Below are 24640 nucleotides of genomic sequence, written 5' to 3' on the forward strand. Positions count from 1 at the left end.
TTTCTTATGCACAAGCGTGTAGAATTTCACGCTTTCACCCAAGTGCCGCGTAAAGTGCACGCATACATAAAATATATACAGTCAGCGTCAAAAATATGCGTACCCTGACGTTTTGATGACTTTATTTATTCATATTTTCAATACCAAGTTTTTCTTATTTTTTTTTAAGAAAATATACGTAGTTCATTCAACAGTAAAAACTACAAGAATATTTTTTTTTTTTTCATGCAGAACTCGGGAAAATGCAAGAAATACCAAGCAATTTTCAATTTTTTAATTCGATTTCTCGGAAAAATTTCTATATTGCTTGAATTTGTCAGCTCATCAAGTTTTACTACAATCAAGTGCAAGTTTCAAGTCGCAAAAAACTACAGTTAATTTGTGAGATTTTTTTTTTTCGAGGGTGTTGCGGATTTTCTTCCTAAAACGCATGAACAAAATCTATTTTTATATGGAAGAAAATGGGCAACACCCACTTTATTAAACTAACGGGCTACGAAACTGTACACTCACTTTTTCTAAGAAATCGCATTGAAAATTTCGATAAAAATTTCTTGACCTTTCTTTCATTTTATCGAGTTCTGTATGAAATAAAAAAAAAAAATCGATTCTTGTGGTGTGTAAACTATATTTTTAATAAAAAATTTGAGAAATTTGGTTTGGAAAAATATAAATAAATAATTCCGTCAAAACGTCAAGGTGAGGATATTTTCGACGCAGACTGTATATACATATAGTAGATGGTTTGCATAGGCTACTTACCCTGGGTATCAGCGGCATCGCTTCCATTAGCGTATTTTTGTAGAAATGAGATTTTTGCGATGTATCCTTCATGTTGACCACATCCAAGAACTTAAGTGCATTTACGGCGGGATCGCTAAAAGAAGTAAAAATATACATTTTTACCAACATGAGTATTTGAGTATTTTTATGGCTATGGAGTGAAACAGTTACACGAGAAAAGGAGTACATAAATATATTCAGAGAATAGTAGAATATTTCCTTTTATCAAAAAAAAAATACTAATAATAAAATAAAAATAAATAAATGCAGTCTGTTCTACAACTTTATCTTGAATAAGATCAACGAACTTAGAACTACCGCGGACGGTATGGAGTGCTGAAATACTTCCACAAAGTCAGAATCACATGTTATACAACTAGCCCTTTAAAAAGTAACCTACTTTTAAATTTAAATTAAAAACAAATTTTCTTACTCAAATATAGTTTATTAAATTTTCAATATTAAACATAGCGCATATAATTTTGTAACTCTTTAACCGAAAAGTATGCAAAAACAAAAAAAAAAAATACCAATCTCAACAAGGTGCGAAAGCTCGAACGGCCTGAAAGCTTCCACTTCTCGCCGCCTAAATATAATACAGTAAAAAACGGTCTACTCGTTAATGCACACCACCACCATTACAGCCGTGCGCACAGTACCAGCCAAGCAGACTTTTAAGCCTTGCGGGTAATGTACTTAACCTATGTAAACAGAGTGTATCTCGTTTCAGTAAGTTAGAAATAAAAGAAATGCTGACAACATTTAAATTATCTTTAAAGTGGTTTAATCTCCTGCAGAATGGAAAGCGTAAACATTTACATGCTTAGGAGTTTCAATTTATACTTGCACTTGTCTCGCCACTTGAGCCGCATTATTTCATTTTACTGTTTTTCTATAGCTCTTTCGAGGTTACCACTCAAGTTCTTAGTTAGGTATTTACGTTGGGAAAATGTGATAGTAAATTCATTAAATTTTATACTTATAAATTTTGTGCCTTCCGAAATTTATGAAATGAATGAAACCAATTGAGGAAAAGAAGTAGAGTTCACAATATAATCATAGAAAATTGTAGTAAAATATACAAACTTGAAAAAAGGCAAATCTACGAATGTGCATTAGAGTGGCCCTGGCGTTATACGAAAAATTTTAAAGTCGTAACTTAAAATGTTCTTTTCCGGGAAAATATTAAACGTGGGTATGAAAATAAATGTGAGATTTACCACAGGAGCGCTGAAAATAGTGAAAATTTCTAAAAAGTATGTTTATTTCACTGTTATGATGGAAAAGTTGGTACAATTGTACTTTCTTAGCCCTTTTATAGTTTGAAAGTACATTTGGTATATACACCGTTTTCGGTTAATTTTCTTCTTAGCCTAATAAATTATCCTAGAACTTTGCTCCTCCTTATAGTTATACCAACCCAGATGAATCCATCTGGGCTTGGATAGCATACCCGTAAGGGTCACGAACCTTGTGCATATTTGTTCTCTCGAACGCACTTGAAAATACCTCCTAAGCCGAACTAAGCACCTGACTTACAGTATGCTGGCTCCTATGTAAATAAAGTCTTTTATAGCTTCGAAGTAGTGCTTTCAACAGTATCGTGCTCCCTCTGTTTGTTGCTAGGAGCTTTTCCCCATTCTCCGCTGAACCAATCTCTTTTCCTCTCTTCTTAAGGTTGAGTAAAGGCTCGAAAGGTTCAAATGTAAAAATGTGAAATAAGTGAAAACATATTTTCAAATGAAACTAATGAGCCTCGACGTACTAGTCTTTTCAGACGATCTGAGCAGATTAACACGCGAAAATACACTAGTGTTTTCAAACCACCTGAAACCGGTTGGTTATGTACTTGTGTATATACGGTATATAGGTGTATCATTAAGAGAATCAACATTTTGGCGCCATATGAAGCGACCAAGCGAATGCGAGAGCTTGGCTTACATACATAGAGGGTGTGGGCGAGCAAAAGTTTCAGAAGCATAGTGAAAAGAGCTCCCAGTGAGTGGTGGTAAGTTGTTGCAGCACGTATACAGGGGTTAATGCAATAGAATGATTCGAATTGTCCAAAACTTGGTTTGGTCTCTAAAAGTTCTTCCAGTTTGAACAGAGCTTAACTTATTAGAGAAGTTGAACCCAAAATGAGGCGTGCAAGATCCCCTTCGAATTTTCGTACTGCTAAAGCGATTTGACGTGATGTGAAATGTGTGAAAAATGTACATTCGTCAGCTTTTAGGTACAATTTTTTCCTCAAACTAAGTACAATTTGAAGATTTGATTTTCTATCCCTGTTCTATACTCTATTTAATGCAACATCATACATAATGAATCGTTATCTAAAATACGTCTCCAATATTTATTTTGAAAACTTTGGCTCGTACGAATTTATTTTGTGTGGTATGTATTGTTCGGTCGATACTCATGACTGGGAAATTCGTTTTCCCAATTTGTTAGGTCATGCCGAAAGATCCATATCCATTAGTAGACGACCAAAAAATCGTATGATGCATGGTGCAATGAACTTACTAATATGTATCATTATTTTAGAAGAACTTCATATGTTCAACTATTACAGTCAATCGGAATATTGACCCTTTCATGTTCGTCATTCAAATTACTCAGAGCTTTGACCATTTTCCATTTGAATTTAAAGGAAAAATCTGAGAGCAACAATCACCTCTGACCAATACCATAAATAGTTTCTAGTGTTACACAAGACGACGTATGAAACTATTTCAATGAAATATACAATCGCATCGTGAATGAATTCTAAATGGTGCGGTGGTGTATTTACAGCGCTCAGCATTCGAACCAATGAGAAATCAATAAACGCGTTAGCAAAATGAAAATATTTCGAAGGCTCTTCAATTTGGATGCCACCATCTCGGATTGTTCACGAAAAAGAAATAACGTTGCAACAGATACCTTTCTTTCTTGTGTGAAGTTTGTCTTAAACAGTCTATCTAAGATTCCACTCTTGAAATATTCTTCTTTTTCTTCTGCTACCACCAGCGCGTTCCGGGGGGTACTTTCAGAGCTGGAGCGTCGGTGCCCATTCGAACGACATGTCCCAGCCAGCGGAGCCGCTGTATTTTAATTCGCTGCACAATGTCCATGTCGTTGTTAGGCTCATACAGCTCATCGTTCCATCGTCTGCGGTACTTGCCGTGGCCAATGCGTAAAGGCTCGTACATCTTCCGCAACATCTTTTTCGCGGATGCTCCAAGAGCCGCCTCATTGAATGTTGTTATTGTCCATGCTTCTGCGCCATATACCAGCACGGGCATGATGAGTGACTGATAGAGCGTTGTTTTCGTACGTCGAGATAGGACTTTACTCCTGAATTGCCTTCTCAGTTCAAAGTACCAGTTGTTGACAACGATGATTCTGCGTTGGATTTCCGTGTTGCCAAGTAAACAAAATTTTCTACTTTCTCGAAAGTACAACTGTAAACAGTGACGCCAAGGCGCGAATGCGCTGACTGTTTGTTTGATGACAGAAGATACTTCGTTTCGTAGTCGTGGACGACCAGACCCAGTCACTTTGTTTTTTTTTTATCCAACAAGAAGGCAGAACAGACTTCGTGGTTTTTGTTACCGATGATGTCGATGTCATCGGTGTAAGCCAGCAATTGCACGCTCTTGTAAAAAATTGTTCCTGAGCGGTTCAATTCCGCAGCTCTTATCATCTTCTCCAAAAGCAGATTAAAGGAATCACATGAAAGGGGTAGCCCTGTTTGAAACCCCGTTTATTGGCGAATGCCTCGGAAAGGTCTGACGGTGACTGGTGGTGTTGCTCGACGACATTGCTTTTGGAGCGTTTTTTCGGATTTTGCGTGGCTTGCCACCATGCAAAGGTTGTACCTGATGGTTACGATTGGCCACAGTTCCCGCAAGCTACTTTTTGTTCCAATAAATATTAGTTTTATACGTCTAATAACATGCAAACATCCAGGTATTCCCTCGCACTGAGTTATTCAAAAACACTTAATACATACCTATCAATGGTCGTAAAGATGGCAAGGGTTATAATAATTATAAGTGGTACTAGTTATGATAATGGAAATGCTAATGTTAACTGTTAACAATATGTAATAGTAACTGGGAAAGTAAAGATTTTTCAGTCATCCCGTGACTGGGTTGCTCTTTACATTTTTACATTGCAAATCAGTAACAACTCTTTCAAGTATACATAGGTACATAATTATTATGTGTATATATGTAAGTCCTTTTTTGTATGCTGCTCTCCGTACGTCATTTTCTTACCAACAGCAAGCGTTACAAGCATCAATGTCATTGTCATTCTCACAACACAGATTCACAGAGTAAAAAGACCTAAGAATGTACAGCTGTATTGGCAAAGTAAGGTCGCATGGCTAAAAGCATTGTTAGCATCAACATCCTGTGAAGCCGTCGAGAGGCAGATTAACTCAAGGCCATCAACAGCAGGAACAGCTGTATTTACACCTTTACTTTCTGCTGGCCTTGATTACTTAAGATTTTTCTTAGCGCGCTGTTTACTCAACTCAGGCTACGTCAGTTTAAAGCAGCTGTATATTTATTTTATACTAAATAAACATAAATACATATGTATGTAAAGTACAAGCACATTAGAGTGGAGTGAAAACAAATTTTCGATTACAAAAAAAAAGAGTGTGTGGACCGTGTTAAATTTTTCTAGCAAATATTCAACAATTTATATAGAACTTGATGCCGTTTTTAAGGCAAAATATTGTGGAAAAACAACCTCAAATTACATTTCGTAGAAGTATATAGCTGCTATTTCGGAGATCTGACTTTTGACGGATAAGCCTTACATCTTTCTTTCTGAAGTTTCTGGAAAGACTACTTGCCTTCAAGATCCGACAGGAAATTGATATAAGTAAGCTATCTAATTGTTAGCATGCCTCTTGGAAAGGCAGGTCTGTAGATAAAGCTTTGCATGTTAGCTCTATTGAAAAGGCAATCACGTTTAAGGAATACGCAATAGGCGTGTTCCTTGATATCGAGGGTGCCTTCAATAATGTTCTCCCAGAATCTGTTCTCCACGCCCTAACTAATCTCGGGTTAGAGCACCCTCTGGTGGAATTGGTTTGTCGCCTTTTAGGCAGAAGAGATGGGAGAGGTAGTGGTAAAGAGATATGCAAACCGAGGCACCTCGCAAGGCGGTCCAAGGAATCTGGCCTTAGTGTCAGTCCGGAAAAACCGATCAAGGTTCTGTCCGGCTGCAACGGATGAAGTTGGGTACTTGGGCGTTATATTGGACGGAAAGGTAACTAGGCGGCGCAACGTAGAAGAGCGTTGCAAGAAGGCTATAACTGCCCTGTATGCCTGTAAATCAGCAATATGAAGAATGGGACTTGAAGCCTCACATTGGGAACTGGATGTACACATCGGTGATGGGTCACATTCCATTTTACGGTATCATGGTTTGGTGGCCGTCCGTGGCAAATTAGCAATAAAAAAATACTAACAAAGGTTCAAAGGTTGTCGTGCATGATGATCACCGGTGCGTTGCCCTCAACGCCGACTAAAGCCCTGCCTTGCTGACCTTGCTCCTTTTTCTACCTGTGAACCTATATGGTAAACTATAGGCAAGTTTTAATGGTATTAGATTAAACGCGCTGACCAAGTGGAGTGACGAGAGATTCGGACTCTCTAGAATTTTTGAAGACCTTCCAGCATACTTCAGGTGCCTGGACTACACAGTCCCGCCTACTGGACTAAAGAATCATTTCCCTAAAAGGATCCCATCAAGGAGTGAATGGGAGGAGGATTCAGTCCTGATATCCTACTCTGATTCAGCAGCCATTTACACCGATGGCTTCAAGTTAGATCTGAAGGTAGAAAGTGGGGTATACCCGCAAGAACTATCAATTAGCCCCAGTTCTCGTCTGCCAGGTTTCTGTAGCGTTTTTCAGGCTGAACTAACAGCAATCTACGAAGTTGTTAGGTGGTTGATGGAGTCTCCAATTAATCCGCATGCGGTAACTATCTTTTCTGATAGCCAGACTTAAATGTGACAAATCTACATCGAAGATTGTCATGGAATGTAGACGTACTCTAAATAGCAAGGACTTAGTCTACTCAAGTTGTTTGGATGCATAGGGACATACCGAGCAACTGTGTTACAGACGAGCTGGCTCGGAAAGTAGTAGGGTTTACTGTCTGCAATCAGTAACTCTCGCAATGCGGGCATTCCGCTATCTTCTTTTAAACTCTGGCTGCAGAATAACTCCATCAAATGGGCGAATATAAGATAGTCTGCGGAGCTCCATGCAGGATAGCACACACATCTGGCCTAGGTTATATAAGCGTAGATCTTGCCCGTTCTATCGTTTGGAGCATCTTATGCTCCGATATGTGATGGAAGTTCTCATCGGCACTGCCTTATGCGAACCCACGCTGCCAGGATGGGTTTGCAGTCAAACCATTACTGTCGTAACTGCCGCGATGAGCGGGACATTGAAAGCGTGTTACATTACCTATCCCACAGTCTCGCTTTGGCAAAGGCTTGTCGATGCTCGCTACTCCACTATTCTTTTGAGTGCCTGACTGAACTGGACTCACCAAGTGTCTACAATTTTGTGGGCTTCATCAGAGCTACAAATTGGTCTCATTTCAAAGGTAAGAGGGGGGATACTAGGAGTCTCTAATATGGCATCCCAATGGGACCATGAAGGCCTGCATGGGCCCTTTCTCTGTACGGGATGAGCTCAGCCAGGATAAGCTAACCTATTTCACATCTCCTCATAAAACTTTTCGATCGAGTTCACTGATTTGAACTCGCAACTCCAGCGTTCACGGCCAGTGGTCTTACCCCTGAGCAAAGTTCGCCATGTAAGCTGTTGTTGCTTTTTCCACTTTTTCATTTGTCATCCCAACGGCCTCAGGTGCAATAAAAATGGTTGAATATAATTATTACTAGGCCAAAAATAACAAAAACGATCAAGAAAATATTAAAAAAGTATAAAACAACCAACATTTTGGAGATTTTTAGAAAATTTAAAGGTTTTGGGGCGACCGTAAATATTATCCGAACATAAAACTGTTTACCACGGTTCAATGTGATCATGTTACGCAACTTCTATGCACTCTTAGAATTTCGAAATCGAACAATTTATTTATTTTTGTTCCACCCTAATGCACACACTTAAGTGGCTAAGTGCGATTATGTCTCAATAAATCGCAGTCTCGAGAAAGCGTAACACTTGTCAATCAACATAAGGTTAAGTTAAATAAACCACATTGAAGACACCATCAGCGAAGAAAAAAAAACATATTAGTTTGGCAAGTCTTAAAGCCAACAACCACACTAAAGGCGTATATATACTCGTACATACATACCATTTACCATTTATCTACATACATAGATTTCTGTCTGCATATAAATATGTATGTAATGTATGTACGTAGATATTTGACTGGCTGTAGATATTTATGCCCGCATGAATGCATACTACTCCCACTAATTAAATAGGTACATCCATATACATATGTATACAAAATAAGTCTCCCTGAATATGCGTAAGTACTCAGCTCCTATTTTGTTCTACTAAGTAGGATGAATTGCTTGGTAACCGCATTTTACAAGGCTGTACATATGTATGCACCGACATACGTATAGTAAATAATTAATGTGGAGGTTGAAGATATTTAAGTAATCGCCTTAAAGCTGATTAAAACTCTCGTCACTGGATGCCGTTGTTAATTAGTTGACTCAAGGGCGAGTTGGCATATCCTGACCGTAACTAATATGCTTTTGAACACACTTTTGACAAAGGCTTTTTGACAAGACCAACACAAACAGCGCGCGTGCAGAAAACATCACTTATACCATTTGCCCACGGGATCCTGAATTACTTTCTTCGCTCCCCCAATAACGATCGCGAATTACCCCATTCCCGCGGGCACATTCTCCATTCAATTTGACAGTTCTCTGTCTGTATTTTTTTTTTGTTTTTCTTCGCTGCAAAATTAATGCAAAATGTAGGTTCTTCCTACAAATGTATCAGTTTCCTTATTAAATTAGGGATATACACATTTATAAACTTTACATTTCGTACTCAGAAAAAATGCAAGTTTTGATTTGTGAGCTCGTTTCGATAAATTTCCGATGAAAATTAGAGACGACACCGATTTGTTCGTAATTCGAATGATAATTGCATCTGAATTACCAACAAATGAGATTATTCGCTCTCAAAATTTTGTATGGCGAATTACGTAATTCGAAGAGTAATTGGAGTGCGAATTACGAATGAGAGAGCAAACTACGTAAATGAGGTACGGTGGGGAAGCCGTATTAGACAGCATACCGTCCATTCCACTGTTTAAATTTTCCTTTTAATCTATTTTAAATAGATCGAATAAAGAGCATCAGATTGTTCAAAGTCAGAAAGCTCCGGTGTACGTCTTTCAATACGTCGCCACAGTGCCGCCTAAGTGGGCAAAAATCGAAAAATTCGTTGTCTGCAATGTGAACGTATTTGGTATTTCTGTAAAGGTAATTTATCTACGAAAAAGAATTAAATCGCAATTTCCATATAAAAAACTATATGCCGCCAGGAAGCCACTAAAGTCGACAAATTTTATACTAAGAATTTTAATATGAGCATAGCCATGCCTAAGCTCTTCGCGGAAACAAATGGAAACTACAGGAATAAAAATCTTGGAATAAAACTAAACACAGGGTGTACCTGCGGTACACAGAAAAACAAATTTTTTAAATAAAAATTTCAAAAAAATTTTAAAATTAATTTAATGAATAAAAAATATGTGTAAAAATATGTAATTTTTAATTATTTTATTGAATAGTACGGCGTTTTAGCTTTCGAAAGATGAAATAAAAACCTGTTTTTTTTTTTATTTTGGTTTGAAGTAGTGCGTTTTTTGCTAATGCATAAAATATTTTTGTCATTTTTTGTCAGTGCCATCAGATCCGCACGATCCGTTCCTGTAGACAATAGGGGTCTTTTTTAAAGAGTTACCACCTGTTAAAAAATGTAATTAAAATTTTTTAATAAGTGAAATGAATTATTAAGAGATGGATATCAATCAAAATGTGTATGAAAAGGGTTTATTTCAACCACCTGTTTAAAAAATCTAATTCCATTTTAGTTAAAGGAATTAGATAGTTGAAACAGATTGGTACCACCATATGGGAGTCAGACGAAAGAGGTTTAAGAAAGGTTTTAGCTTGCTGTTTGTATAGTCAAACCTATTTAAAATATAAAAATAATTATGTCAAACCAAAGGTTTAAGACATCTTATTTGTTATTTTATTACAAATACGTACCTTATCAATCAGTGATTTGTTCTTACTACATTACTGTAAAATCACTGGACTCTTAAATTAACTCAGGAATCTTTTTACTCTATTTCTATTTCTATTTCTATTTATTTATTGTTAATTATGTCCAATGTTTTCTTTTGTTTGATACCCATATTGATATCATTCTCAATTAAAGAGAATTTGATTTTTAACCATGTGGCAACCCTTCTACGTGGCGTTTAGAAGTAGAGCATTTTCAAAACCATTTCACTTGATACCCGTAATGTAATATCTAATTCATTTAACTTATTTAATAATTTTAAGAAAATTTGTAACAGATGGCAACTCGTTAAAAAAAATAGAACTTCGTTGCACATCTACAGGCCAAGCCCTGTCATTTGACACCACACTTTTGAAAATATAACGAACTATATGTACCTACATACTAGGCTGAGTCGATTTTGTATGAGGGAAAATAAAAGGCATTTGACCGTATTGTAACAGTAATATTATGATGTCTTAGGTCTAAGCCAATTGTTATTGGCCACGAAAGATTATTTTAAAACTTATCTTTAGCCCGCGCAATTGAATCAAAGTGTATGAATTTTTAAAATTTAACTTTGGCTTGTAATATCTATGGTATACGTTCATTGTTATAAACAGGACGATATATATGAAATTAAGGGTTATTAAATTTAGTATCTCACGTTCATTTATCATTTTTCAATAAGTCTACACGTTTTTAAGGTATCAAGATAAAACTTATAAAAACTATAATTTTCCCTTATGAATTTTAAATTCTTCATTACATCAGAAACCAAGTGAAAAATTTAAAAAAGTGAGACGAGATATATTTCAAACGTTCTAATATTTTCGGATGTTTATATACAAGTAATATTAAGTGGGCCATGGGTCGATTTGGTCAGTTTTCAAGATTGTGGTGAATGAAGTCAAACATATATTGTCAAAGATTACGAATCGTTTGATAAGTTAATTGTAGTTTCAAGCATATAAGTATTTACATACATTAACATAATACAATTAGGGTGAGTAACGCCCATTTTAAGTCCATTTATGCAGTCTTGAAAATTGTTCGCGGTCTCTAAGTCTGCCGTTATATGAAAGTAGGGGACGTGCAATAAGTGTTTAGATATACATAAATATTTTAGTTAATTCCATGATGTGAAAAAGTGACTGTAGGTAAATGCAATAGAATTTAACATATCCTGGGAAATCCTTTTGAGGACTCTCCAATTGGACGGATGCACAGCAATGCATTTAGCTTGAACGAAAAAGTCACTCCGTGACACACTTTTCTGGAATCCGGTTCTTTCATTTAAAAGTTATTTATACAATTTAAGAGAAATTTTTTTAGAAAAAAACTGGAGATCCACTTAAATTTTTCCATATAACTTTGGTAAATGTTACTCGATCGGTACTTAATAATTACCAAATTGAAGGCGAGACTTAATGTTACCGATTTTTGATAATAATATGATTAAAATCGTTCAGATTATAAACAAATTATTTTAAAATAAAAAAAAATTTGAACAAAGTTTTTTGTCATTTTCGTATATTTGCAATTTTTATATTGTAAGCATAAACATAAGTAAACCAATTAGTGTGTTGTCTGGAAGTTGTGCCTGTTCAGTGTTTCCATACTCATTTGCATAAACAAAATTTTTCCACGATGATGGAAAATAATGGCTAATAGCTAATATTAAAAAAAGATTAGAATATTTGGAACCAGCGACCAAAATGCACGCCAGCAATATTAAAGCTGTTCTTTACATCTTTTGACTATAAGCAGGTGCAATTATCAACAGATAATCTTGAGATTAACGATAAGCTAAAGGGCTGCGAGAAATGAAATTTGACTTAATCTTTTGCTTAAACGGATTCATTATATAATAATATGCACCAAACCATTTTGCCGAACCCAGAATTTTTAACAAGAATTGGTCTTATTCGACTAGTGTGCTGTGGGTCACTTTGCGGTCGATGCGCGGGCTCTTACAACTAAAATAAAATACTAATATGTATATTGCAGGCTTGTTGTTGACTTCATAATACAATATATTTTCACTATTACCAAGGGATCTGAGAAAAATTAGATTTTCGACCCGCCCTAATACATACCTATGTATGTAATTGCCTCAAGAACCCCAATTATAACTTCAAACTGCATTTACAGTGAAAGTATAAAAGTTATACAAAAACAAATTGCAGTGTTAAATTTAGCGTCCTCAATTTTACTAAAAAGAGAATTTTCATTTAAATCCGGCCATAATTCTATTTTTGCCCACATTTTATATGGACCCAAAAGCATCGTATCAAATCCTTGCAGAGCCATCTCATTATCAGCCAGCAATGATAAAAGTCATCTGCGATCCCATCTGCTATCTGCACAGCAGATATCTATGTGGCTAGGTCTGCCGATATGCAGGACAATTTGAGTTTCGACGTTGATGAAGGAGATATTAAGCAGTTTTTGACAATAGCCTTGTTGACCGGTTGGTTTGTTGATAGCATTGCTTCATAGTAACTTATTACGAGGCAACTAGCGCGTCTGGAGCCATTTTGATGCACATTTCGCGGAAATTATTAATATCTACGTATATATATTTTGATTTTTTTTTGTTAAAACCATCTTGATTCCCTTGCGAATTTGCTGATTTCGCCTATAGCAAATCCTGTTATATGTATCTGGTAGTTTGGTTTGTATGTGTCCCCCAAGTGCTTAATGTCTAACAGCCACTAGTCTTGATATTCACAAATGAAATGCCGGACACTTTCTTCTCTACCTTCTAGCTGGCAGCCCCATTCTCGCTGCATGTTTGTCTGTAGGCCAGTGTCCCGTAATGGTTCGATGGCCGAAGTTAAATAATAAACAAAGTTCAACAGCTTCTTCCAATGGCTGGTAGTTTTTCTGAGAGGCTCTTTTATGACAGAAATAATCAAAACATTTGCAATTGCCTGGTTAGGGGCGACTCTTATTTATTGGATAATTTTTGTTAATTTTTAGTAACACTGTGCGACACCATGCTGATTGAACTAAGCGAATTAGCCTGAAAAAACAGACTATTCACAAGAAAATAAAAGATCGCCTAAATAAAGACTTTCGGTACTGGACGGCAATAAATTTGTGGGAATTCACTAAATACCAAGGAGTAGCAGTTGAAAAAAAAAATACGTAAGGCACAAAATTTTCCGGAGCATGCAAAAAAGACTAAGTAGCTCCTAATAGTGTGGGATAGGGTGGTCCAAAACTGCATGTGAAAAAGCAAAGGATTGTTCTGGTTTTTTTTAATTTATTTTGAAAGCAAAAAATATTTAGAGATTGCTCAAAGCCCATAAATTTTGCCATGTATTTTATATTGGGGGAAAAACAAGTTTTCGGGGAAATGGCATAGAATTTTTGAGAATCAATATTTTTAGGTCGGAAAACTTTGTTTCTCTTGGAGACTGCCAGTAATAATACCCATTACAACATTTTTTACTACTAACGATTTACAAAGCTCAGACCAAAAAACAACTGAAGGTATCTGTTCATTCATTCATTGCAATAGCGGATTAAGCGGCGCATACTTTTCCGTAGAGGGGATGTCATTTGGCTACTGAGGTCATCTGACATATTTGCATAGAATTCTCATATGGTTGGCGAGGTACATCTAGGGTAGGGCTGCCAGATATCTCTGTTGCCAAACCGGGACACTTTAGGGAGGGCCTCTCGCTCCCTTCCCTTTCATTTCGACGTGCGAAAGGATGTAGTGAAATTTTATTTTGACAGGCAAAAACAAAAACATAAAAACATAAGATCATGAGATCAATACAACGTACGCCAACAAAACAAAACAACTTATTACAACTAAAGCACAGTGAATTTTTGACAATGCATGAACCTTTTTTTATTCTTTATACAAATACAGTTTATACTAAATATATAAAAAAAAAAAAAACTAAACTCGGGAAAATTCAATAAATTTGCATACAAATTGGCAACATTCTGATCAGACTTTTTACAAAAATCTTTAAAATTAAGTTTTGCAGCCCATTAAATTTTAGTTGATTTTTGGTATTGTTTTTACTGAGAGTTTCTTCCATACAAACTATGTTCGATAATTCTTTTTATATGGAAGACACTGTCAGCAAAAAATATAAATGCTAAAAATCAACGAAATTTGCTGGCAACTTCGGACTTGCACTTTATTAATTGGCTTAAAAGCTACATTTTCAAAATTTTTCTAAAAGATCTTAGTAGAAATTGTGATCTGATGAAAGAACCTCTGAGCCAATAATTTTGTACGGCACTGTACTTATAAGTACTCTAGGTTTCATGAAAGAAAAAAATATAAGTACAAGATAACATTAAAATATCAGTCATATTTTTCGTTGCTGTGAACTTGTTTCAAAATTTCTGTCTCTTCCTTAATATAATTGTAAAACTCTGTGCACGTCATTTTGAACGTATTTAGGTACATATCGATGGCTGAGGGCGTTCTTCAACCAAATACTGAGCTAGGGCGTTTTTCAATCAAATTCTGAAGTAGGGCGTTCTTGAAAAGTTTTCTGAGATAAAGCGTTGTTGAAAAATTTTCTGAGATAGGGCGTTTTCGAACTGGCTGCCGAGATAGGTCGACCTTCCACTCAGCCATCGATATACTAATCATCAACTATTGCTTGTGCAAAGTTCAACTATCTCGAAATGTGACTATTTCACAAATTAAATCGGTGCACTGAGAGTAAGAAGTTTAGAATTAAAAAAAGCGTGCTAAATTAAAAAAAACATATGAAAGAGCACCAACCCAACTCGTAATACATTTAAGTATACAAATTTTAGTATTTGGTATAAAAATATTCAATTCAAATAGGCCCATATTAAAATGGAGCGATTTGCAATTACCGATTGCATTTTCATAATTCAGTTAAAAAATATTTAAATTCCATGCTGGTTGTAATGGGAATTGAACCCTGACCCTCTGGAAATCAGCAAATTGTGGCAAGCATCACTCAGCTACAGCCAGACATGTAAGTATGCACTTAAATGTTGAGTTTGAATCAAAACCACGCGTGCGTGTAATGAAAGTATTATTTTTAAATACGAACATTTTTGAACGATAATCAAATAGACAATATTCATGTTTACTACGCGTTATTTCCCTCAATGAATTCATAACATTTTTCTGAATATTTCAACGCGTTTTTTCTCTTAGTGTAGTGATTTTTGAACTTTTATTCAAATTTGTGCAATCAAATCAAAAGCCGGGACACCAAAACGAAACCTGGGACATTTTCAGGTTGGACCAGGACACCGGGACAAATAGTCTAAAACCGGGACATGTTCGGGAAAACCGAAGATATTTATAGTACTTTTTCAAAAAAAAAAAACGAAAAAAATATAGTACACTTCAAAAATATATAGTATTTTATTTAAAAGAACAAGTAAAAGCACTTTTTAAGTAAACATCGATTTTCTTAATATATTTGTTTGCACTTTTGGTAGTTTTTCACAATTTCTTGTTAACCACGAAATTCTTATATGCTTTATTGCAATCAATATTTAAGTTAATATAAATCAAAAGTTAATTTTTTGTTAGTGAGGTAGTTGCTTTGTTTCTCTCATCTCGCTATTTCAAAGCCATAACAGAAAAAACTCTTCCAGTGAATGCCGAAGTAGCAGGAATAGAGAGTAGAAATGAAATAATTTTAAGTAAATTCGGTAACTCATTATCAGTATTTTTAAAAATGTTTCCATTTTTGATCTGTGGTTCTATTCATAAACTAACCACGACCTATTATTTTGAAGAATATTTCTTGTAATATTTTTATTTCAGTATAAAGGTCATCCGTTTTCATACACATATTTTCTTACAAATTACTGAAATTTATTTATATTTGTAACTGACGAAAAATAGTAGTTTTACGTACTATATTTTTTTTTCCAACAGTATGTCGTACGCAGACCGAAAAAATTGTACAATACTATATATATTAGTACGGTTGGCAACCCTAGGTACACCCGCCATATATTGATGACAAATACAAAGCTGACGAACTGACAAGGAAAAATACGACCACCCCTAACTTTCCGCGAAACGATACGGTAGATTCAGCAATAGCCACTTTTAAGAAGTTTGTTAAACATCACGCCCTTTCTAGTAACGAATGAATGCTGGAACAACTTTTCACCTTGCAAAAAATTCAGGATTACCTATTATTTCTAAAAAAAAAAACTAAACGCTTACGGACCACTTCCTAATGTGGAATCAGAACCTGTATTGACGTATGAGACATGTAGGACCGAATCGAATAAGTAACCAAATTGAAAAAAGGAAAAAATACGAATTTTAGTTAAAAATTACCTAAGCGGCAACGCTACTGGGGTCACTCTCTTCCACCAGTATGGCAAAGAGAGTGGTGGCTAGGGATGTTCCGATACAAGTAAATACGAGTATGTACTCGATACTTTTGTTTCGATACCAACTCCTTTTTTTCTCGTTGTTTCGATACCTACTTGGTATCGAAAGAAAAGTACTTGTATCGAATCGATTTGAGAAAGTGCCATATCCTGTCGATAATATTTTTTCTATGGAAAATAGTTGCTTCGTTTTCATTAAAAAAAAATGATTTAAGCAATTACACCGCCAAATTCTAAGGTGTGGATATATTTTTACAAAGTTAGTGATACCACAAAAAAGTGTAAGCAATCTTTATAGCCGTAAAGTATTGTGGGATCCTTTCAGAGGTTGAATTTTTTGTCTAAGTAATCGTATTACTTTAAGTGCTACTAAAGAAGAAATATACATATCGATACCTCAAGTGCAAATATATTGAAAATATTTGAGATAGGGCGTTTTTGAACCGAATTCTAAAATAGGGTGTTCCTGAAAGAGATAGGTCGTTTTCGAACTTTCTTCCGAGATAGGTCGATCTTCCACTCAAGTGCCGCAAAGCTTTATGTCACAGAAAACGCCTGAAAATTACTTTCGCTTTGTTGAATTTAAAAGGATGAAAAATTATCGATATAAGTAGGTATCGATACATTCGCTTGACTCATATAAGTAGTATCGAAATAGCTTTTTGAGTAAACTCATTTGAGTAGGTATCGATACTTTGATGGTATCGGAACGTCCCTAGTGGTGGCGCGACCGTATAAAAGTATACTACTCTGCAGATACGCTTTCTTATGGGTTTGCCAGATAGAAAATATTTTTTGCGTCGCGGGGATGCTTAACACTAAGTAGACACACAGAACATGGCTAGATGCCACAATAAAAACAATGCTGTTAGTAAAACGCTTCAATTGATTGGCAAAATTTTATTTGTTCTATAAATTGTTGTTGTGTCGCATTGGCGCGCGTTAAAAGTAGAAAGATGGTCGATTTCTGCCAGTTGCCTCAATGCAAGGATACCCATGTGAAGTCTTCCATTCAAGACCACAGAGTTAAGTCTAATGTCAGTCAAAAGTGTCCCTACGACGCAGAATAAATACTCTATCTGGTGTTACCTTTATTCTAACCGACACTAAGCGAATCAGTAACGACTAACGCTTGAAAATAATTATGCTTGCCTGAGAGTTTTTCTCAAATCGGCATGCGCTATGAACGTATGTGGTTGAAAAAGAAGCCTTACAAACTAAAATAAAGCGGTTTTTTTTTATACTTACACAAAATACTTAATTAACTGCAAAAGTTGCGCTGTCGGCCTTGCGGTGGGATCTCGACTGACCAAACGAGAGGTGGCCTCCTGCAGTGGTACCGGTACACGCGGCAACATTTTCTGCACAGATTCTTCCAGCTGTGAAAAATGAATTATGTAAAAATAAGGTATTGAAATTTAACTGTAGTTTTTGCTTCATTAAATGCTAGAATATAATACAATGAAACAAATTTTAATTGAAAAGGAAAAAAATAAGATTATCTTAAAAACGAGGCACACAAAAATTACCAAGAAAGCCATTCACGTGAATGCTTTCCTAAGTCTGTATAACAAGCAAACGTTTGGAAAAAGATCCTTTCAAATTTGTTTCATTATCTCATATGTGCCTGCACACTTTTTTGCTGCTTATAAAAGCATCAGTCGTTCCGAAAAGATCTTTTCAACAGTTGCCGCCAGATTTAATCTTAAATGAAATACCAGGCATTAACGTAACGAGATGATACCCATCAATGTATTTAGTAATTTTTTATTTTTTCTATTTTAACATTTCAACAAAAAGAGCTTATCTACACCTATCAACCGACGTTTAATTAAAACTCAATAGCCATAGAAAAATTTAGGCAGCCAAATATAAAAAAAAGTACTTTTCATTTTACGCTTCCCTCAGAAATTTCAATGCAACACTCAGCGATACGATAAGCTTAATCTTCTGCCGCCTACTCTTGTACTTTTATTCATGCGTTCCATTCTTCATCAATGTCAATAGCACTTTGCACATAAACTTTCCACACTTGTGTTCACTTGAAATTTAAACTTGAGCCTCTTCAATGCTGAACTAGGGTAGCATTCGGACCCTCCTAAAGCAAACAATTCAAGCTGACTAATCTTCAGAAACAACAAAAAGAAAAAAAAAACAACAACATAACGTGCATACTCCTGCCAGTCAGATTACAATTGTTTTCTCTCTCAGCTTTCGACATATCGCCTTGTTCGGTGACTTTAGTTGGTGTATGTACTCATAGTAGTTAGTGAGAAAGTTTTGTTTTTGCGTGAAAAAAATTGAGATGGGTCTCGTCCGGTTTTACAGAAACCATTGGCTGGGATTGAATAGAATTGGGGAGGGGCCGAAAAAACCAAAAACATATTTTCCAAGCACTAGGCACACGGTTGTCATTTCCAAATAATTTTTCGGACCAAAAAATTTACCAATTTTTATTACATCGGGAAATAGAGTGGAGTTTATTCCTCTTTATAAAGAAAATATGCAAATCCAGTTTTTATAACGATTTTTTTATATTGCATCCAAAGTGGATTACAACTGCATATTATTAACATTATATTATTTAAAGTTTTAAATTATAATTTGTTTCTTAATGTTATGAACTAAATCACACAATTCTCCAAAGGCCGCTTCACCCAATCAATTTTTAATCAAACTTACTTGATCCCCAAAACGTTCTATATTGGTATAGTTTTCGAAGTTACCTTCACTCAGCCTCAATTTGCGAAATTGAAATTCAATTATGTCTGCATCATTTACCAATGAAGGAAATTGGTCGAGTAGCGGCAAAATTGATACATCATTGTCAGAAAGAACTTTATGTAGTATAATAATTTCAAGATGTTTAATATATTTTCGATTGAAATCGAATATTATTTTCTTGTGCTAAATGCTATGAGTTAAGTTTTGCTACCTTTCCATATTTTTGCCAGCCACTTTAATATTGGTCACCGAGTAATTGAAATTAGCAAAAAACCGCGATATTTTTAGAAGCGTGCTTTGACAGATGATTAGCCATGCCATATTTGAAGATCAGTGGCAAGGCGTGTTTACACTTTTAGCAGCTGTTGCCAATCGGCCCTATGCGGAATATCGTCATCGTCATCGTCGACGACCGTCAGCGCATCAGTAACATGGCTGACGATGGCCGCATCGTCACTTTTACTGACGACGACGATATTGAACATAGGGCGAAATATTCATAAATTAAATAGAAAACAATGGAAAGCGCGAAACCATAATAACCCAACCAAAGGTTTGACAAAATGGACCATTTTAAAAAGAATTGGGCCAATGGACCAAACGAAAACAAATGGACCAAATTTGCTCTCTTTAACTGTGCAGCTGGAGTGCCCTTTTTCACTAATTTGTAGCAAGACAAATAATTTTTATACCCGAGCGCACTTGTGCACAAGGGTATTATAACTTTGTTCACATAACGGTTGTTTGTAACAGGCAAAACGAATCGAGATAGATATAGACAAATGAATACATAAATGATCAGAATGAAAAGAGAAATCGATTAAGCGGTGACTGTCTGTCCGTCCGTCCGTCCGTCTGTCCGTCTGTGCACACGATAACTCGAGTAAAAATTGAGATATCTGAACGCAACTTGGTACGTGAACTTCTTTTGGGCGTGGGACGGATGGTATTGAAAATGGGCGAAATCGGATAATAACCACGCCTACCTCCCATATAACGGTAATTTTAAGAAATACGAAAACTGCGATATTTTAGTAACTACTGAAGATAATTCACTCAAAATTGATACTTAGAATGAGTTTCAGACGGAAAACATGAATATTATAAATTTTTGGAAAATGGGTGTAGCCACGCCCACTTATGGTATATCTTGGTAACCGCTGCACCAATTTGTTCCAAACTTGGCACAGTTGTTGGCCTTAGTACAGCATACTAAATGGCTGAAAATTTTAAAAATCGGACAATAACCACGCCTACCTCCCATATAACGGTTATTTTCAGAAAAACGAAAACTGCAATATTTTAGTAACTACTGAAGATAATTTACTCAGAATTGATATTTGCAATGAGTTTTAGACGAAAAATAAGAATATTACAAAATTTTGGCAAATGGGCGTAGCCACGCCCACTTATGGTTCCAAACTGGGCACAGTTGTTGGTCCTGGTACAGCATACCAATTGGCCGAAAATTTCTAAAATCGGACAATAACCACGCCCACATCCCATATAACGGTAATTTCGAGAAATACAAAATCTTCGATAAATCAGTAAATATTGAAGCTAATTTATCCAAAATTGATGATTGCAACAATTCTTTACCAAGAAATACGTTTATGACAAAATTTTGGAAAATGGGCGTAGCACCGCCCACTTGTGATCACATATATGTATCTCGCTAACCGTTCTAGCAATTTGTACCAAGCTCGGTATGGTTATTGTGCTTGCCACATAAAAGCAAACCGTTGAAAGTTGTTGAAATCGGACTAAAATTGAGGCCGCTTTTCATATAACGGTAAATTTCAGATATGCTGAAATTTCAATATTTCGAAATTTAAGGACGCTAATTTACTTAAAATGTATACACCCCGGCTTATCATGTAGCGGTAGCTTTCGGAAAGGTGGAAAACATATATTTAATACTTGCGCCGGGTATTTAATGTTCGGCTCCGCCCGAACTTAGACTTTCTTAATTGTTTTTATTTAAGCATGCTTTAGTCGCAATATAATTTACCCCCCAATTGTGTGCACTTGGCAAATAATCAACCTTGAGTATTTGTCAATAAATTTGCGCCAACAGCTATTTTTCTAAGATTTGTCTATATTTGGTAAATTTGTTGTGCATTTTTAAAGCGCCCAAATTAAATTTTTGCAGCATAGCTTAGACGCAAATTTATTGACAAATAGTCAAGGTTGACAATTCCCATATCCCATATCTGCATTAGAACCAATAATAGTTTTTGGTTTTTATTTTATTTTTTCCAACGGTAGACCACTGTGACTGCACTGCATTTTCAGCAACAATAATAGGCTCACTTTGTACATCAGCATCCAACGAAGCAACGGTTTTGTTTATCTCTTTCGTTACATTCGCAGCCCCAGCATTGACATTATTGTTCCAAATAAGCAGAACTAGTAATAGGGCGTTCGGCAGCAGCAGAAGTAACAGCAACAGAATTACCTAGCGCACAATTAGATTTAAGGCAGCGAATTTCCCCCTTCGGTATCCAACGAACGCATATGAGTGGTGAGAGCACTAACAGGTGTCGAATTCGCTACTGATTGCACAACAGCGGTAATAGGCAAAATCAAAGTAACAGCAGCAACACGAAGCCCAAAATACAATAACGCAGTGGCAGGTAGCGGCAGTTTTTCGAAATCAGCTGTTTTTTAGAAAGTGTGGTGTCTAATGAAGCGACTCACAATACAGCAGTGGCAGCTGGCAGTACTGCTCAGTTTAGCCAAAATTCTAAATTCACTGCCACTGCCTCCTCCGCAGCAAACTTCGCATGTTGAATTTGACATAAATGAAACGCAGCCAACTTCTGTTTATGTCACTGAAGCCTAAAAGGCAAACAACAAAAATGTAAACAAATAAAAGGGAATGTCAAAAAAAGCAATCACTGACAACGTCGTATTGTGTTTGCTGCGGCAGTGACTGCCAATATTAGCGGTAACAGCTGATTTTAAAGACTGTCACTGCCACTGCCACAGCGCTATTGTATTTTGGGCGTAGCAGAGAGAGCACTAGCACGCGAATTCGCATACTAGCGCATTCAAACGATTCAATGAGTGGGACTCAGTGATCGGACTTCTACCACATTGTGTAAAATCTACCACTTTTTTCACGTTTTTGAATAGTTTTATTTCCTCGACATAATTTTCTTAATTTTAAGAGCAAAAATTGTCCAACACTAAACACTATATGGTAACAAGACTGATATAATACAAGATTCTGCATACCCCGCGGCGATGAAATTTCTCAAGTAAAAGTAAACAAAGCCGAATGGGAGGATAAAATAAACTGTAAAATAGTAAATTTTCTCAATAAAAAATTTTTCGACAGGAAACGTGGTGTTATTGTGTTAAATTGAAAATATATGATTTATAAAAAGAATTAATAGTGAAAATGTTAAAAACGGCGATTTTTGTGAAATATTAGCAATTTTAAATCCATCTAAAGTTTTTGAGGCATTGTTTACTTTTACTTGAGAATTGTCAAAATCGGTAAATCCCAAGTAGCGGTTTTTGGAACGTGCCACATTTGTTCGCTACATCGTGATGTGATATAAAGAAAAGCTGGCAGCACTCCGGAAGGTTGCAGAAAGCTCTTGAAATATGTTCGAAAAATATATTGATATGGAAAAAACTTGTTTACACAGTCAAGGAGGAAAAATTGCCAAAACTCAATGCAATTTTTAGCAACTTCAAAATTAAATTTTTTTTAGAGTCTAATTAAAAAGTTTACAATTTAGGTAAAACCCGGCAGTTTTTTTTTTAATTTTTATACAAAAGCTTGATGCAAAACCTGATATCTACCAATTTTTTTTGAAATCTACCACATTTTTTTCCAGAATTTACCACACAGAATTTTTTTTCGAGTCCGATCACTGGTGCGACTGTGTGCATTGCTCAGCTGGCGCTCTTCGTATGTGAAACACACATGTGCTCAGAGAGCGCTCAGCATACTTTAAGCTCGGAACACTTTGACGACTGCAACTTCACGACGTAACGACAGCGACATCATTTTGTCGACAAATGTCGCCTTGAAACCAGCTTCTTAAACATTTTGAAGACCTCAGCGACATAGCAAATAGCTGATTTTAAAGTTTTACATTTTGGTATATTTTTTTCACAAATTGTGTATTTTTATTTAAGTAAATAAGAAAAACATGAACAATCAAGAATATGTGATTAATTTTGCGACAATTTAATGTTGCAGCACTACATCCACTCATTGTCGCCGGCAAAATAAGAAATAGATTTAATTTGGCGACGTCGACAATTGCAGTCCTGCAGCCAAGATGTCGTGCTGTCGTCAAAATAATTGTGTCCGTAAGAACGTGTGTATTTAAAATTTGACAGATGCTGCTTGTCGCTTGCTGTCGTCAAAGTGTTCCGAGCTTTAGGGGTGGCGCTTACGCGACGCTTTCGCGACGCTTACGCTCTTTTAGCACCTGCTAACTCTCTGCCCATGCCTGCTCACAAGCATGAATATGTTCCGCTCACAAACCAAATCGTGGCTGCCTCAACTAAGATTTGGTAACTATGACTAAACCATTTATTGAAAGAAAACTGACCTGCATTAGCAGAGCTTAATAACATCCTTTTATGAACCATACGTTAAGTTGAATGGAATTTGTAGAAATATGCTTCAAAGAAATATGTATTAGTATTTACCAAACCCCTCAACTAAATTAACGATTTGGTACAGCCTAGATGAATATTAGAAGCTTTGATATATTTAGTTATAATTACCAATCCATGGTAATTGTTCCCAATCCTTGGCAACAGTTCGCAAATATTGTCAAAATTCGGGAACTAAATATCTTTAGTTATCGAAACTAATCTCTTTTCTCAGTGTACTTAGTTTCGACCAAATTGTTGATACCTAGTACGTACATCGAAAAAGTGGCTACCCCGAATTCCCAACTGTGTGGAAGACGGCTACCAAGCTTTAAATGTTTAGTTAATAGCACAAGTTGGTATGGCTGCTGCAAACACGAAGCGCGATATAACGAGCTGGTTTAAATGACAGGTAGGTATTACAGCCCACCCGTTATTTTTTTTTTTATTGCAGGCGTTGAGTTTTGAACTTTTAATTACTACTTCATGCTACTCTTTACGTTTTTTGTGTGTTTGAGTAAATAAAGTTAGAAATCTAATTAGGCTTTGAAGAAAACTGTTGCTTACAATTGTTGCTGAGTGACAGACAGCATGGCTGCCGTTAAGGTGAGTGCTGTCTGCTGCAGTGATTTACGGAATATGGCAGATGAAAAGGTGTGAAATTGCGTTGACAAGGATATACAAATAAATGTATGGAAAATATCTAGTTGCCTTGTGAATAGCTATCACCAAAGGAGATTAAAGAAAAACAATAAAATTAACAACTAAAGCCAGTTTGATGAAACAAAATAAATCGAATTAAAACAAACCTAAATACATAAACTC

General features: G+C 35.9%; 1 protein-coding gene across 1 annotated transcript in view; it reads right to left on the minus strand.

Moving 5' to 3' along the window:
* LOC118746485 (SCY1-like protein 2) overlaps nucleotides 1-24640 on the minus strand; it is a 126929-nt gene that overhangs the window by 75514 nt on the left and 26775 nt on the right. The window contains 4 exon segments of the mRNA XM_036480333.1: nucleotides 763-877; nucleotides 17717-17847; nucleotides 20873-20876; nucleotides 24639-24640. The exon segment at nucleotides 24639-24640 is cut by the window's right edge and continues 146 nt beyond it. Of these exon segments, the coding sequence (XP_036336226.1) occupies nucleotides 763-877; nucleotides 17717-17847; nucleotides 20873-20876; nucleotides 24639-24640 (252 nt within the window).

This window comes from Rhagoletis pomonella, unplaced genomic scaffold (genome assembly GCF_013731165.1).
Source record: "Rhagoletis pomonella isolate Grant_MI unplaced genomic scaffold, Rhpom_1.0 Rhpom_scaffold_00010, whole genome shotgun sequence".
NCBI lineage: Eukaryota > Metazoa > Arthropoda > Insecta > Diptera > Tephritidae > Rhagoletis > Rhagoletis pomonella.